Source organism: Benincasa hispida, chromosome 9, assembly GCF_027475165.1.
Source record: "Benincasa hispida cultivar pf3 chromosome 9, pf3_genome.v1.1, whole genome shotgun sequence".
Lineage (NCBI taxonomy): Eukaryota > Viridiplantae > Streptophyta > Magnoliopsida > Cucurbitales > Cucurbitaceae > Benincasa > Benincasa hispida.
Window position 1 is genome coordinate 90,329,942 of NC_143486.1, and position 17,545 is coordinate 90,347,486.

At 37.4% G+C, this 17,545-nt stretch overlaps 1 protein-coding gene across 1 annotated transcript; it reads right to left on the bottom strand.

The window, feature by feature from the left end:
* Positions 1–252: 252 nt before the first annotated feature.
* Positions 253–1,981, bottom strand: VEP1 (NAD(P)-binding Rossmann-fold superfamily protein). The gene is made up of 2 exons (XM_039043998.2): positions 1,705–1,981; positions 253–1,591 (listed from the first exon to the last, which is right to left on the bottom strand). Exons 1-2 carry the CDS (start codon positions 1,741–1,743, stop codon positions 449–451), a joined length of 1,182 nt encoding a protein of 393 aa, XP_038899926.2. The 5' UTR covers positions 1,744–1,981; the 3' UTR covers positions 253–448.
* Between the last annotated feature and the right edge of the window lie 15,564 nt (positions 1,982–17,545).

Sequence of the window (17,545 nt, forward strand, 5' to 3'; positions counted from 1 at the left end):
TCTTAATTATATTTTTATATATTTTAAAAAGTTCTATTTCGATTTTTATCTTTATGGTAAAAATTCATCCAACATCTTTGGCATTTGCGAGAGATAATGGAAATCCAACTTAACACCTATTCACAGATGCTGCGACACTGGGACTGTTTTACCAAGAAAGTAAATAAAGCAACACTTTCTATGATCAAGCTTATTGCAAATAACTCGATCACTTTAAAGCAATCTCATTTGAATATTATAAAGCACTATTACTTTCTAGAATGCTATTGATAATACTCGTTGAATTTTCCATTATTTTTATAGACTCCAATCACAAATAACTCAATCACTTTAAAGATACCAAGAAAGTAAATAAAGCAACACTTTCTATGATCAAGCTTATTGCAAAACCATGAAAAAGGATCAGACTAGCAGGATAAAAAATCCAAACGAACAGTTCCAAGGCCAATCAAGGCACAATTTTGAAAGCCTTAATCTTGTCAATCCACGAAATGAAGGAGTTCTTAGAGTTCCTGAAGCCCAAAAACCCATGTTCTTTGCTCTTGTTCATACTATCTATGTTACCTGAGAGGCTGAAAATTACATCTGTAAACCACCAATTAGTAATCTCCTCCAATTTGGTTGGTTGCAATTGATTCTCCTTCACAATCTCATCCCACACTTCACTTTTGTCCTTCATCAACTCCACCAACGTCAAACTCTCCCCATCTTCGAATCCATAATCTTCTATGTTAAACTGCTCTGCCAACACCTTCCAGAAGTGCTTCCACTTGAAAACATCGCCATTGTTGCAGTTAAACGCCTCGTTCTTCGCGTACGGATCAACCGCCGTCCATATGTGCTGCTCCGCTATCAGATCTGCGTCGGACCCCACCTGGAAATCCTCCCAAGCCGATTTGGAGCCGGGGAATTTCAACGTACGTCCCTCGTGCTTGCATATGGCGGCGTAGACGCATAGGGTTCCGACGATGTTTATCAAACTAAAAGGGGAAAACCCGAAAATTACATTGGGTCTGATCACCGCCCATGTCAGATCCTTCTTCTGAGACTGTTCAATCTCTTCGAATAACAAATCTTCTTGTGAGTAATAGAAATTTGGGCCTTCCAATCGAGGCAAGTCCTCCGTGAAAGGCGGATCGTGCGGCTGCACCGATTTATCGACAATGCTCTGGAGCGATCCGAGGTAGTGCTTCGTACCGGTTTGAAGGCAGATATGGCGGAGATTCGGTGCGTTGGGGATCACTGATCGCAAAACGTTGCGAAGCATTTTAACGTTTGCCTCGCAATTCTCGATCTCGGTGGGTCGATTGGTCCATGTGACATAGAAGAGATGAGTCACATCAGTGAGCTGCGAGAGTTTGGCTTCGGCATCTTCTGGATCGGAGATATCGCATTGAATGTATTCGATGGGATGGTCGGCATTCCAGGTTGGCCTCGGCCTCCGAGCGATGCCGTAGACCTTCCATGGACCGCCGGGGGTATCGGAAAGAGGGAGAATCTCGGCGAGGCTGTTGCCGACGATACCAGTAACGCCGATCACCAGGGCTACGCTCTCAAAGCTCCTCGGAGGTTCATCTTCTTCAAACTTCTTCTGCAAGATTGGGAACAGAGAAGTGGATTAAAGAAACGTGGATACATCTCAGAGTAGAAAGGGGGGGGGGGGGGGGGGGAACGGATAGAGAGATATGGGGTTATAGAGTTTACCTTAGCAGCGCCGATTGCTCCGGCCCACCACCAGCTCATTTTCTGTAGCGAAATCGGAGCTAGGTAAAGGAATTAGGGAAAAGGGAGAAGACAAGAAACAGAGAATGAATTGGAAATGGATGCGGTGGTTGAAAGGGTTATAAGCGTAAGATTGTCTGATCACAAGGTAAACGCGAACCGTGACGCGAGCTGTGAACGGATAATCATTGGACTCGAACCGCCCAAATGCCAGCGGGATTTTTTTCTTTTTCTTTAACACTTTATTTTCCATAATATTGTGAATTATCAAAAAAAGAATTAAAGATCTGACTTATTGGTTGATAATATAAACATGACATTAACTATGTACCCTCGATAATTAGAAGTACAACTTTTCTTTTTTTAAATTAAAGATTTAAGGGGAACTTGCAGATTTTTTAATTATAATAAAATGGAATATTGCAAGCATAGCTATGACTTTTCTCTTTTGTAAATATTGCAAAAATACTTAACTTGAGCCCAAACACAAGTTTAAAAAGTCTAAAATGTCTTTAATCCCCCAAACCGTGAATGAAAGTGAAGCTGCTTTTCAAAGTATATTTGATATACTTCATAGGATAATAAAGTATATTAGCTTATTGATATATTGACGATATACTTAGAATGTTGATCAATGTTAGATATACTACTGATACACTCATGTTGTCACACCCCCTCCCGAACCTACCTCTTTCACCCAGAAGGAGACGTGAGGACAACAGATACCACCCTTTTGTGATACCTACTGTCAACTTTATTCTGTTTTGCTTAGTAATCCTATAACCAAGTACGTATAACAACTCTTTGGCTTAACTTATTTTATTACAACCCAATATAATGTTTATACAACATCTAATCTAACTTAGATAACTTTAACTCCTATGTTACAAAACTCATAAAGAGTAGACTTTAATCCAGAAGTGTGGCTATATTGTGGCAAACCTTGACCTTTGTGTAAAAGTGTATCAACATGCAACATAAACAAAAAGGATCAATAGGCATTTTAATTCATTAATTTTGGCAGAAACTAAAGTATGCTCATCTTAATATAAGAGGGTTTGTAGTCATACCTTTGTAGAACTCTTCAAGATTTTGTTCTTTAGCAATTGTTTTCTCCAAAACTCACCGTGAACCACCTCAAAATCTTTGCCACTATCCTCTTGGAGCTTTAGAATGAGTTGCGGGACTCAAGAATAGCTTGAAGCAACGGAAAACAAGGGGGAAGCTCACTGCACAATCTTTTTGAAGAACTTTTTCTTCAACATGAAATTTTCTCTAAAATCTCTTTTAATGCATGCCTCAATTCCACTTCAATCTTCTTTACTTATTGCAGGTGAACATGCAAAGAAGATCACTGCATGAGATGCAGCTCATGTTTGGAATAATTGAAGCCAAGGTGAGTGATGTTTGTATGAGCAAGTTGAAGATGGCTAATGGAAAAACCGATTTTTCCATTTTGTGTTGTTTTTGTAATTTTTAAAATGATTTCAATAAATTAAATTTGATTTCAAAAGTGAAAAAATTATTAATTTTGTAAAATTAATTTTCTAATAATTATTTAAATAATTATAATTAATTTAATATCAAATATTAAATTAATTTTTACACAAATCCACATATATTTAAATCATATTTATAAAATTCTCCTATTCCGTTTAATTCGAATTTGAACGTTTCAAATTAACTTATTGAGCTACTCTCAAGCTTATCCATTTGCGAGCTAGTAGGGGGACCTCGCAGACCTACAGATCATGAGCTCCAATGATCCGAGATTAATTGGCTAAACTCAGTAGACCGAATTAACCCCCATTCGTTAACTAATGCGTCACTCCACTATAGCCTATAGTTGAACTCTCATCACTGTAGATACATTATGTCCACTTGATATAACCATAATCAGTAAGTCGATCCTTCACAGGTTGTTCGTAATCATAGTTGGGTCAAGATTACTGTTTTACCCTTGTGAATACATCTTGTTCCTTAAGTTCCTACTGACCCTCTAATGAACAATTTTGATTCATAATATCTATGAATTAAATCCTTTCTCTATCATGAGAAGGCGGGGTCCCGATTTTTCAAGACCTAGAATCAGTATTTAAGAGAACAACCTATCTGCTAACCCTAAATCGAGTAGGAGTGAATTCCATCTTGCAGGGCTATGTCCCCAACTATTCATCCGGTCTTACCACCAAAATGGAAGATTTGTTGAGCAGTGTTGTTGAACTACTTTCACAGTTTGCAAATCAAAGGATAATCCTGAACAAACATGAGTTCATAGCTAGCTCAGGATTAAGATCGAATTAACCTAGATTACTTAGTAAATGAAATAGTCAGTTTTAACAGTAAACGGTCGTTATAAAGAAAAGCGACTATTTTCGTGGTCCAGTCTATATACAAACTTATTGCATAAGATGCCCCCACTCACATGTCTTAACATGAATAATCTGTAGATCACATCGTTTGTAGCATTTTACAACTCATTGTAACATCTATAGAGTGGGACGCATCCAATAGTGTTACCAGGATGAGATACCCAATTTCATCCATATACTTATTAGACCATTTAAGCTATATACTGTTAACTTGATCCTGTTTATATCACCACGTAAAGTTAAAGTATTCAGACTTATAGTCATTGATATGTTTATTGGATTTTCATAATAGAATGCAAAATCAACAATTTATTATTATTCATAAATAGAATGTTTAACACGAACTGCGAGTTCTAGGACATTTCCAACACTCTGCAGCACCTTGGAACTCCTCTCTTTCACTACTTGGGAAGAAAAACATAAGAGAAAAGAGTGAGCTAAAAGGCCAGTGAATGGTAAACAAACTATAGGGCCTCTTTCAACCTTTGAGAGCAAATGACTCAATAATATCATATCAACATAACAAGGTTACTATTCAAACCTCAGGCTTAAACGTGTCCATTTCTTGCTATCCTTACATACATAGTGTAAATTAAGCATATTTTCCTATGTGCACATAGCTTTACCCTATGTAGACTAAAAAACTAGACTCGTTGGTCCTCTAACCATCCCATGTGAGGCTCTTTCCACAGGCTCAAGAACTAGGCCCTTTAACCCCCCCCCTAACCATCCCATGTGGTGTATTCTTTATCACCATACAATTACATATATGGAAATTCACAACAACAACTAAAGACAGTACCACTCATAGTTTACTAGTAAAGTTTTCCCCTTCTTCCAAGTCTTCTAGTTTCCTGGTTACTCCTCAGATCTCGAGCCAACTTCAACATACGTGAAACTAGGCCTTGGAAAAACCTAGGACAACAATGGCTGCTAGGTAGTCTTCCTCAACACCAGTTGGATGCATGGTCACCTTCCCAGACTAGTTGGATGCATAGTCCACCCTCATGGATGTATGGGCTACCTTCTCAGCTCATCTCAAACTTAGTTGACTGCCTAGACCTCTTCGTAGATGTATGGTTATCCACTTTAATGCGTGGCCTACCCTCAGAGCCCTAATTCTCTTCAACACTCCTCTCTTTTAGTATTTTTTTAATAACTTTGAGTTATGAGGTGAAATGAAGCTTCTTCGGGGTATTTATAGGCAACTTAGACCATCATTGTCACTAACTTCAAGTCCCCAATGCATGACATCTCATTTTGCATGAAAATCCTAAGTGTCAACACTATGCAAATGTTAGGTTTTATGCCCTAAAACTCGTAGATAGTAAATGTTAAGAAATTTTCGTCATCAATAAAGAGTTATCGATGTTAATTCAATAAACGTTATCAATTGTGTTGTATTCTATTTTGTCTTAATAACTTTAAATCCAAGAAACTAACACCTAAGGCTACCTTATGAGTCTTGAACTATATGTGAAGACATATAGGGATCGATGTTCAAGATACAACCTAAAGGGTCTATAGTATAGGGATAAGGTTGGGTACAGTCTTTGTGACACTATAGATACAACCCATTTTGTATTTAATACAAACACAATGATCCAACGCGTTCCTATAGGTGACACACGAGTGGGGGTATCTTATGCAATGAGTTTGCATAAGACCAGACCACGAAATAGTAACCATTAGATGTAACGTCGTTAACTAATTAGGTTCCTATTTAAATTGGATGACCTAGACAGCTTAGTTTTAATCCTTAGTGCATTATGAACCCTTGTTCACAAGGCAATGTTCTTTGATTTGTATGGGTGAGAGTGGACAGCTTGTCGACTCAATAAACCTACCATTTTGGGGACAAGATTGATTGGGGAACTGAGAGCATAATAGTACAAGATAGAATTTACTCATTTTCGACTTCAGGGTAAGCAGATGAGTGTTCCCTTAAGTGGTGACTCTGCGACTTGAACAAAGAGTCTTACCCTTTCATTGGCCCGAGAGGAGTTTTTGTTTATTGGTTGGACCATAAACAGGTTGTTAATTAGAGAAGCACTGGTACTTAAAGAGTCAGAGGTAACCCAAGGGTAAAACAGTAATTTGACTTAGTTGAACGTTACGAACACTCGTGAAGAACTAACTTCTTGTTATTGGTTTATATCCATGGACACAAAAGTATATCTACAATGAAAAGAATGCAGTTGTGGGTCTTTAGTGGAGTGTACCCATAATTAACGAATATTGATTAATTTGGTTAATGAGTTTAGCCAATTAATCTCATACTATTGGAGCTTTTGATCTGCAGGTCCACCAGGTCCCTTTGTTAGCTCATTAAAGGATATCAAAGAGGAATAATTTGAATTGTTCAAATCAAATTGAGAAAATTGTATATTAATATGATTAATATGTAATTGATTATGAATGTGATCTATAATTTAAATTAAGCTGAAGAGAAATATTTGAATGAGATTCAAATATTTAATTCAAGTGAATTAAATTCATAAAGAATTTATCAATTAAATTAATAGAGAGGTTGTGCACATAAACATATGATGTTTATTTATGTTAATTAAATATATACGATAAATTGAATTTAATGTATAGATGATTATTTAATTACTGTTCTAATTAATTAAATAAACATTATTTAATTAAATGAACACAAGAGTAAATTGAGAAAAACTTGGTGAAAGGGTTAACCCTTCTCCATATAAATTCTTCCTTATGGCTCTTTTAGGGCATGAATTCATTTGGTGAATTTTAACCTAGCCATTAAAAGAAAATCCTCTCTACTCTCTCCAAAGAAATCTCTCTACCTCTTTCTCTTCTAATAGTTGATACCACCTATCCTTCTATTGGAATCCTAGAGAATAACAAGGTTATTCTTGTGGTAGTGTTCAAGATCAATTGAGGAGATGTTTTTGTTTAAGATCGATTGAGGAGACATTCGTTGGAAAACCGAGAGGATCTTTCTAGAAGCTTGGAATCTTCAAAGATAAAAAATAGTTCTCCCTCTTAGTTTCCCTTTATTAAAGCATGCTTTTAACATGTTTATCCTTCATGAATTCTATTTTAGAACACCATTTTTGTTTATTCAAAAATCAATTTTCGAGATGCAAGGTGTTGACATGCTTTCGCTCGAGATTCGACCCCTTCAATTATTTGTTTGTTTTAGCATAAATTCCTCAATTATTTATTTTCTTAAAAATGATCAATTAACCAAAGAGAACTATGGGATTTGGAAATCTAACCTGAATACAATTTTAGTTCTTGATGATATGCGGTTCATCTTGACAAAGAAATGTCCTCCAATCCCCACTCATAATGTATCCCAAGCATTGAAGGATGCTTATGACCGCTAGACAAAGGCTAATGACAAGGCCCGATTCTACATCTTGGCAAGTCTGTCTGACGTTCTTACCAAGAAACATGAGGCCATGATGTCTACATGTCAGATCATAGAGCCTCTTTAGGAGATGTTTGGACAACCGTCCATTCAGATTCGACACGAGGCCCTCAAGTAGATTTATAATGCATTCATGAAGGAAGGCCAGTCAGTGAGAGAACATGTTCTCAACCTAATGGTCCAGTTCAATGTCGTTGAAATGAACGGAGCGGCCGTCGACGAGAAAAGTCTGTTGTCCTTTATTTTAGAATCTCTTTCGAAGAGTTTTCTTCAATTTTACAGCAATGCGGTTATGAATAAAATACAATAAACCATAACTACTCTCCTGAATAAGTTACAGACTTATCAGTCCCTTATGAAAGTTAAGGGACCAGTAGAAGGAGAGAAAAATTTTGCTCATTCTAAGAAGTTCCATAAGGGTTCATCCTCAAGAACAAAGTCTACTCACTCATTTTCTGGTTCTAAGAAGATCCATAAAAAGAAAGAAGGGAAGGGGATTAGTGGCTTTCGAATCAAGTATCCAGGCATTACGGTTATTTTTTACTAAACAGGTTTCTAAAACTAGTAAATCATATTTACCTTCCTTCTTTTTCTTCTTCCCAGAAAGGTACTTGGGGCAATTGCATTTCCAATGACCATCCATATTACAGTGGAAGCACTTTGTAAAAGCCTGACCTAGATTAAACCCTGAGCCAAGTGGCCATGTGAGTTAAGAAGTTAAAAAGAAGAGAAGGTTGGGCTAAGGAAGCTAAAATTTACTAAGTATTTGAGTTATTCTTAAAATGAGATTAAATTTCTATGAAGAAAAAAAAAAAAACTCTCAGTGTTGGGACCTCGTGGTTGAAACCCAACAAGGTGAAGTCAGAATTTTGGCTAAGTATCCAACTATGCAGTGGAAGTTGGGAGATAGAACCATGGCATAGTGAAGAATTGAGAGATTGGACTAAGTGTTTAAGGTGTGCTTTGGGCTTGGAAATGCTTTAGGGCACGAGTTAGCCAAAAAGAAGTAAAATTGGACTAAGTGTTGGAAACTACCTAAGTGGGATACATACTAGGACCCTCTTAGACGCATGATGAGTGATTCTTGGGTACCTAAGGTTAAGGAAACGCATGAAAGGAGAAAGGGTTATTTGGGACAAACCATGTGTTGAGATTGGAAAAACCAAGAAAAGGGAATAGGTGTAGACGCATGGTATGTTCAGAGTAGAAATTTGGTTAAGTGTTTGTAGGAAAAGTGGACGCATAATCCATATAGTGAGTAGAAAGCTAACCAAGTGCTAAGTATGTAAGAAGTAAGAACTTAGGCCTGGGTATGCTAACCTAAGTTGAAGGCATAGTTGGAGTTGTGGAAGTTTCAAACGCATACCAAGGGCAAGTGAACACATAGGACTAGTAAGGGTAGTGGATTTTGGCTAAGTACGAGAAAAGAGAGCTCAACTCGTAGCTCAATTGAGAAAACCTTAATCCTACCCTACCATGTGAATGCATGCCATGAGAATTTTGGCATAGGTAAACGCATGGGGGAGAATTAGGGGTGTTATAACCTAAGTAAGGAGGCAAATTAGTAGCATCAAAGAGAAGCCATGCGTCCAAGCCAAGGATTATGAGTTGGTAACAAGTTTCTTGGAAAACTAGTTTAAGTTGATAGCAAAGTATAGTACGTGGCTCAACTTAATAGAATTTTGTCCAAGTCTGAATAGGAGATGGACGACTGAGGACCAAGCTAGGGCATGATTTTGACACCAAAATCGACCCATGCGTTAAACAAGTAAGGAAAGGACACCTAATATCAACATGCAAGTAGGAGGTGGTCGACATGTAGAGCTAGGAGAAGGTCTACAAACTCTGAGGTTGACACCTTCAAAAAGCCATGCATTGGCCACCCTAGATTAAGGCTAAATGGACCCTCCATGCAAGTTAAGTGTCAAGCTGTAGAGGAGTTAGAGTGCCTATAAATACTTTGAAGGGGGAACTGCATTTATCATCATAAGTTCCTTCTTTCACTAAAGGGGTAAGAGTGAGATGAGAGTAGAACCGAAAGAAGAAAGGGAAGGCTAGGCATCCAAAAGACCCAACCAGGCATTGGACTCCTCAGAGTTAGGCGTTGGGGCCCTGCCTAGGCGTTGGCAAGATGGGCCAAGTGTTCAATCCTTGTCAGTAGAAAGGGAACCTTGCATCCAAAACAGAATTGGTTAATTAGGAAGCTTAGCTCTCACCTATTAAGGTTGGTATGATGAAGTTTTAATCAAAAAGGTATTGTAAGGTTAATTTAGCCTTAACTTGAATATTTAAGTTAAGTATAAAACCTTACATGCCTGGGAATTTCAGATGAAGGAAGAGTAGTTGCTGATTGAGAGTGAGTGACTATTTTTTTTTTAAAAGAAAGTCTTGATTTAGAAATGTTCTAAAGATTTTGCTTTTATGTTTTGAGTTGAATTGAACTCTAGTTCGAATGCTTAAAGTATGATTTCCAAAGAAGTTTCGTAACTATGAAACCTAGTACCAAGATGAGAGCTCCATGCGCATATATGACGAGTGTTATGCGTTGAGTTGGTTCCACATTAGCACAAAGACTGAGTGTGTTGAGTTGGTTCCACCTTAGTGAACAATGGTGTGAGTATGGTTCCACCTTGTTAATCGGGAGTATGGAGTTGATCTACCCCGGTAGAGTCAGAGTACAAGTTTGAAGTATAATTATCTCATGTTTAGTAACATGCTTACATAATGATTGAATTATAAGTTTCTTTAAGAAAGTCACTCACTAAACTTGTCAGCTTATATTTTCAAAATGTTTTCCCTCCCTAGGTAGACACAAAAGAAGTTCCAGATATCGGCCCTGAATCGCCATAAGAGGCTAAGATCTGCCACATACCAAAGACCTAACGTTGCTAAGTCATGTGCTCTAGGGCTGAATATCATGAGTAAACTATAGTCTGTAAGAGCAAAAGACCGATTGTATGGGAATTCATTTTGTAACCGTATCTAAAAATGGATAAATTGGACAACAGATATCATAAAAGAGTGGTATCTGTTGTCTTCATGCCTCCTTCCAGGTTCGAGAGGTGAGCTCGAGAGGGACTCGATTTATTGTTATGACCATAAACAAATTGTTCATTAGTGGATCAGTGGAGATTTAAGGAGCAAGATGTATTATAGTGGTAAAATGATAATTTTGACCCAACTGTAATTATGAACATGTTGGGATTGATACCCTAAATCTCGTAGGATCCTATAGTTTGTAAACACGTGTATGAACAAACATTTGTGATGTAATAATATTAGATATTTTCTTCACTATTGTCTATGAAATATGGGATATTTTAGTTGCATTAACCATAAACCAATAAACTAAGATCCCTGGTTATCGTTGTAACTTAAGCATGTATATGGAGACATACAAGTGGATCATGCCTTAAGTGATAACCTAAATGGTCTGTAGTATATGGATAAAGGATGGAAACCTTATCTTGGTGACACTACGAATATGACCAGCTTTGTAGATGTTACAAGTGTTGTAAAGTGATACAGATGGTCTGATCCTGGTAATTCATGTGGAGACATGCGAGCGGGGGTATCTTATACAAAAGAGTTTGTATAAGACCAGACCCATAAATGTTTAGTCTCATTGTATAACGTTGTTCATGACAGAGACTTTGATTTCACTAGGATGACCATAGGTAACATGACCTTAATCCTGAGTGAGTTGGGAACTCCTTGATAACTTGTAGAAATACAAGTTATTTATACTGTTTTATTTAGATATTGCAACCAAAAGAAAGGAAAGTTGCGTAAATTGTATAGAAATTAACTAAGAAATGCGGGAGTTAAAATTTTCGTCAATACACCCAATGATACCATTGCGATGGTAGAAAACAATATTTCAAGTCTATTTTGCAGGAAATCAAGTCACCGCATGCATTCATGACTCAACATAAAAAGAACAACACATCTACGTCGCATTGCACCCATAATTCAGGAATGAATAGACGATCAACGCAATGACAACGCATGTGATAATCGATCAGGAGCTTTGCAATCAACGCAATCTCGACCGCATGCAGTAATAAAAAACAACACAGCATGCAGGCAAATGATCGAAGATGCAAAAAAGCAACGCAATTGCAAAGGATCCAGACACGTGTACAGCTAAAACATTGTGCATTTCTGACGGGATTGATCGTGTAACAGAAGGAATATTCACTCCACCATTTCCAGAATTTCCTTAATAATAAAGGGGGGTCCACACTGCAGAGAGTCAAAGCTGAGCCTATAAATAGTCTTTGAAATTCCATTGCAAGATATACTTGATACGGGAATATTTTGAAATTTGTATATTGAGAGAGAGATTGGTCTGAAGAGCCAGATCGAAGAAGATCCGAGAAGATTTAAGAGACAAGACTGAGAGGTGAGTCTCAAGGTAAATCCTTCCAATCCCTGCCGTTGAAGCTCTGTACCAATGTCACTTCTACCAGACGAGCAAGTCTGAGAGGGAAGCTCTTCTCTACATTCATTCCATTCGCCGGCAAGCAAATCCACCATCCAAATCTGCGTCAAGATGTTGGCACTCTTCTGTATTTGTTTTTATCTCTTATCATCAATTATATTCATCTTCTTAATCTCTATCATTCACACCATGTATCAGACGCTAAATCTTAGTATTAAATGTCATGATTATTTCCATCTCCATTTATCTGTCTATTTTTGTTCCTCCATGAGCCGCTTTCTCCATGATATTTTCTTAATCCTCTAATAATTGCATGAATCTTACAAGTAAATTAATCTGTGCTCAAGAAATAAATATGTTTAGCTAAAGCATGTTAGACGACATCTTCACCTGTGAGAGCAGAAGTGAAGATGTCATTCCTTCTATCGAGAGAAGGTTGGAAGAATGCGTTAACTAAAGCGAGAAGTACTTCTAGAGATGGAAGCAACCTTGCGTTCATTATGTCATCCCTGCTTCACCACAAAGATGTGGGAACACGACCGATCACCGAGAGGTGTACGTTAAGGGAAAGTGGAACCTTAGTTATGTCTTTAACACAATTAATGAACTTACGATGTTTATATTAATTACTCCTTCTATTTCTGTTTCATACATAAACACTTGCCACCGCATAACACGACCCTTTGAATAATCTTCACAGTCAGTCTCAAACTCAGTATCATGTATCAATATCCTGTATCTTGTATCATAATAGCTTAGGTTTACTTTTATCGCATTTTATTTTATTATCGTAACTTTACTTTACCGAACGATTTTACTTTACCGCAACTTTAATTTCTTGTATAAACAAAACTTTTATTAATTGAAAAACCCCCGATCGCATGTATCACGAACGTAACGCATTAACTAAGCAATCCCTGTGTTCGACCTCGGATCACACAGAGAAACTTGCGTTGGAATTATACTTGGTTTCAAAGTAAGGAAACTTGTGACAACACATAGCATACTACAAGCATTTCATTATTAACACATACATCTAGAAGTAGTATCGCATAAAGTGTGCATGAGCAACAACACAACATAAGATTACATTTTGCGTTACAAGTTTATGGCAACATGAGCTTGTAGCACATCATCAAGCATGCACATTACATTCATCAAATCTCAAGTCAACATTCTTGCCTATGAGGGCGGTCCTTTGATTTGCATGGGTATGAGTGGGTTGATTGCCGACTCAAACCTACGACTTTGGGGATTCATCTGATTGGAGAGCTGAGAACTCAACTACACAAGATGGAATTCACTCCTTCCCCGAAGTAGGGGTAAGCAAATAGATTGCTCCCTTAAGGGTTTATTCCGGGGCTTGAACAATGTGGCGCCACACACTTTCTCATGGCCCGAGAAGTTTTCACTCATAGTAGGACTATGATGTATTATTCATTAGAGGAATCAGTGATACTCAAAAAGTTAGATGTAACTACAGTGGCAAAACGGTAAATTGGCCCAGCAATACTTACAAGCAATCTGTGAAGGGTTATCATACTATTGATTGGTTATATCCAATAAACTCAGAAAAATATTTGTAGTGTGAAGAGTGCAGTTGTCGGTTTTTAGTGGAGTGTTCGACAGTTAACAAAATGGTGGATATCGTGATTAAATAGTTTAGTTAGTTATTCATATGCCGTTGGAGCTTTAAGCTACAGGTCCATAAGATCCCTTTGGTAGCTAAATGGATTCAAGTTGAGAATCAGTTTTTGGGTTAGTTTGAAGTGTTCAAATTAACAAGAGGGAATTTGATTATATATGATATAATTAAATTGGTTCAATTATATGTGATGTACTTGATTTAATGTATTAGATACATTAATTGGATGAATTGATATAAATATGATTTATATTAAATAAAGGAGAAAAGAACTATGGTTTAAATATTACATATGATATGATATTAAAACTATAGGCTATAAATATAATATAATAAAATTAGTTATTATATTTATTTATAATAAAAACAATTATGAGATAATTGGTTTAGTTGGTTATTTCTTTCTCCATTAACCGTGCAAGTGGAAGGTTAATTTCAATTTCTAATAACTGAAGAATAAATAGTGTTACCAATATCAATCGTGAGCATCCAAAAGCGTTACCAGGATGAGATACCCAATTCCATTGCATAGGTTTGCAGGTGTTGTAAACTACTACAGATGGTAAATCCTGACCATTCGTGTAGAGATGTGGACCGGGGGTGTCCTATACAAAGAGTTTGTATAAAACTTGAACCATGAGATGATTAGACTCTATATATAACGTCGTTGATACTAGAGACTTACAACTCACCTAAACGACCATAGGTGACACGACCACAATCCTGAATGTTTTGTGAACTCTTGCCTTTGAGGGCGGTCCTTTGATTAATATGGGTGAGAGTGGCCAGATTGTCAACCCAACGTGCCTACCTTTTTGGGGACTTGTCTGATCTGGGAGCTGGGAACTCAATCCACAAGATGGAATTCACTCTTTTCGCAAAGCAGGGATAAGTAGAGAGATTGCTCCCTTAAGGGCTGATTTCGGGGCTTGAACATAGTGGCCACAGCTTCTCTTTGGAAGAGAAGACTCAGTCATAGTAGGACTATGCTTTATGTTCATTAGAGGGATCAGTGGTACTTAAGGAGACAGATGTAACTACAGGGCATAACGGTTATTGGCCCAACTGTACTTACGAGCGATCTATGAAGGGTTGTCGCACTGCTGATTGGTTAAAATGGACACATAATATATCTGTAGTGAGGAGAGTTCAGTTGTCGGTCTTTAGTATAATGCCTGGCATTAATGGATGGTGGATCCAGTGACTAAAGGGTTTAGTCAGTTATTCACGTACTGTTGAAGCTTCGAATCTACAAGTCCGTGAGATCCCCTTGGTAGCTTGGATTTTGTTGAGGATCAGTTCTTGATGTTGATTTGAAATGTTCAAATTGAAAGGATGTATTTTGATTATATATGATATAATCGGTATGATGTATAAGATACATCTAGTGGAGGATTGATGTAAATGAGATTTACATTAAGTACCATGGAATAGAAAAAGAACTATGGTTTACATGCTTCATGAGATGAAATATTAAAACTATAGGTTATAAATATAGTATGATAAGTTGGTTATCGTTTATATTTATAATAATATTAATTATTAGATAATTAATACTTTTTCTTTTAAATAACCAAAGTAGTGGGTGGTTATTGGATCATGGTAACCGTGAGTTTAAAAGGAAAGTGATTTTCTATTTTGAAATAGGGAAGTTTTTTTTTTACAAAAGTTTGAAAAAGTATTTGAGTTTTCTCTCTAAGGAAAAGAAACTCATGGTGTTCGTTAAGTAAATATAGATTTACTAAACGACGGCTGGGCGAGTTAAACGATCGTGCAAGTGCGAGCTAAACGATCGTTCAGTGTTTACTAAATAATCGCATAGCTTTGCTAGACGATCACTGGCTGATAACTTGTAGAAATAAAAGTTATTTATAATGTTTTATTTAGATATTGCGGCCAAAAGAAAGGAAAGTTGCGTCAATTGTATGAAAATTAGCTAAGAAATGCGAGAATTATAAATTGTCATCAATACCCGCACTGACACCATTGCGATGATAGAAAAGAATATTTCAAGTCTATTTTGCAGGAAATCAAGTCTCCACATGCGTTTAACGCTCAAGATAAAAAGAAAAAAGTATCTACTTATCATTGTGCCCATCATTCAAGAATGAATAGACGATCAACGCAATGACGGCGCATGCGACAATCGATCAAGAGCTAAGCGATCAACGCAATTTCAACCACATGCGGTAATAAAAACAACACTGCATGCGGGCAAACGATCGAAGATGGAAAGAGCAATGCAAATGCGTAGGATTCTGATGCGTGTACAGCTGACCGTTGTGCATTTCTGACGGGATTGATTGTGTAACAAAAGGAATATTCATTCCACCATTTCAGGAACTGCCATAACAATAAAGTGGGGACCACAAGTCAGAGAGTCAAAGCTTAGCCTATAAATAGCTTTGGAAATTCCACTGAAAGGGGATGCTTGAATATAGAGAAAAGTGTATATACTGATCTGGGAGAGAGACTCGTTGAGCGACTAATCAGAGTAGATCCGGGAAAAATTAAGAGACAAGGCCGAGAGGTGAGTCTCCGAGCAAAGAATCCTTCCAATCCTCGCCATCGAAGCTCTGTACACAAGTCACTTTTACCAGACGAGCAAGCCTGAGAGGGAAGCTCTTCTGTTCATCCATTCCACACACCGGCAAGCAAAACCACCGTCCAGATCTGTGTCAAGACGTTAACACTCTTCTATATTTGTTTCTATCTCTTTTCATCACTTGTACTCATCTTTTTAACCTTTATCATTCACACCATGTATCAGACGCTTAATCGTTGTATTAAATGTTATGATCTATCACATACCACGATCCTTTGAATAAACTTCACAGTTAGTCTCGAACTCAGCATCATGTATATCATATATCTTGTATCTTGCATCACATTAGCTTAGGTTTATTTTCATCGCAATTTATTTTATTAACGCAACTTTAGTTTATCTGCATAATTTTACTTTACCACAATTTACTTTCCTGTACAAACACACAACTTTTATTAATTTCAAAAACCAGTCGCATATATCACAAATGTAAAACATTAACGATAACAATCCCTGTGTTCGACCTCGGATTACTTTGAGAAACTTGCGTTGGAATTATACTTGGTTTCAACGCAAGGAAACTTGTGACAATGCATAGCAGACTACAAGCATTCCATTAATAACGCATACATCTAGAAGTAGTATCGCATAAAGTGTATATAATCATAACACAACATCTACACTCCATCTCCATCTTTCCAAGTCATCAAGTTTATGGCAACATGAGCTTGTCTAATTCACATTCATCATTGTCAATGTCCATATATGCTTAAAGATATAAAAATAGCGTTACAAGTTTATGGCGTCGTTGCTGAGGACATGAGCTTGAATCATGCATCATATATCATAGTGCACATGCCTAAAATAGAATCATCAAATTTTGCATTACACTGGCCAAAGGTAAATGATAGTGTAGAGTTTGTACGCAACAAACCGAGCTAAACGATCGCATAGCTTTTGCTAGACGATCGCATAGTTTTATCTAAACGATTAGGCATCAACCTATATGATAGGTCTCCGACTTCTCCCACTTGCCCAGTCGTGTACACGATCGTTGTTTCCTCCATTCGTCTGTCTCACACCAAGTCCGAATAGAGCCCACCCTCTAGATTCTCACACCAAGAATACCAAGGTCGCCTTGTTTGTGGTGTCAGACTCAACTCGACACCGTCGAGGTTTTCTGGAGGCCGTTCATGGTGCTGTGGAGGCCATTCGTGTTGCAGAGTTGTTCGTGACCGAGGAGATCATTGAGGACAAGCGCAAAGTGTTCGTGCGGTGTTTTGGTCATATAGATCAAGTGTTCGTTGTTGCTATTGTTCGACCAGAGTACGCATCGAAGCGTGAAGACACTTCTGCATATGTGTGTAGAGTTTCCCTTTGTACATTTGGTATTTTTTCATGCTGTAATTTATGG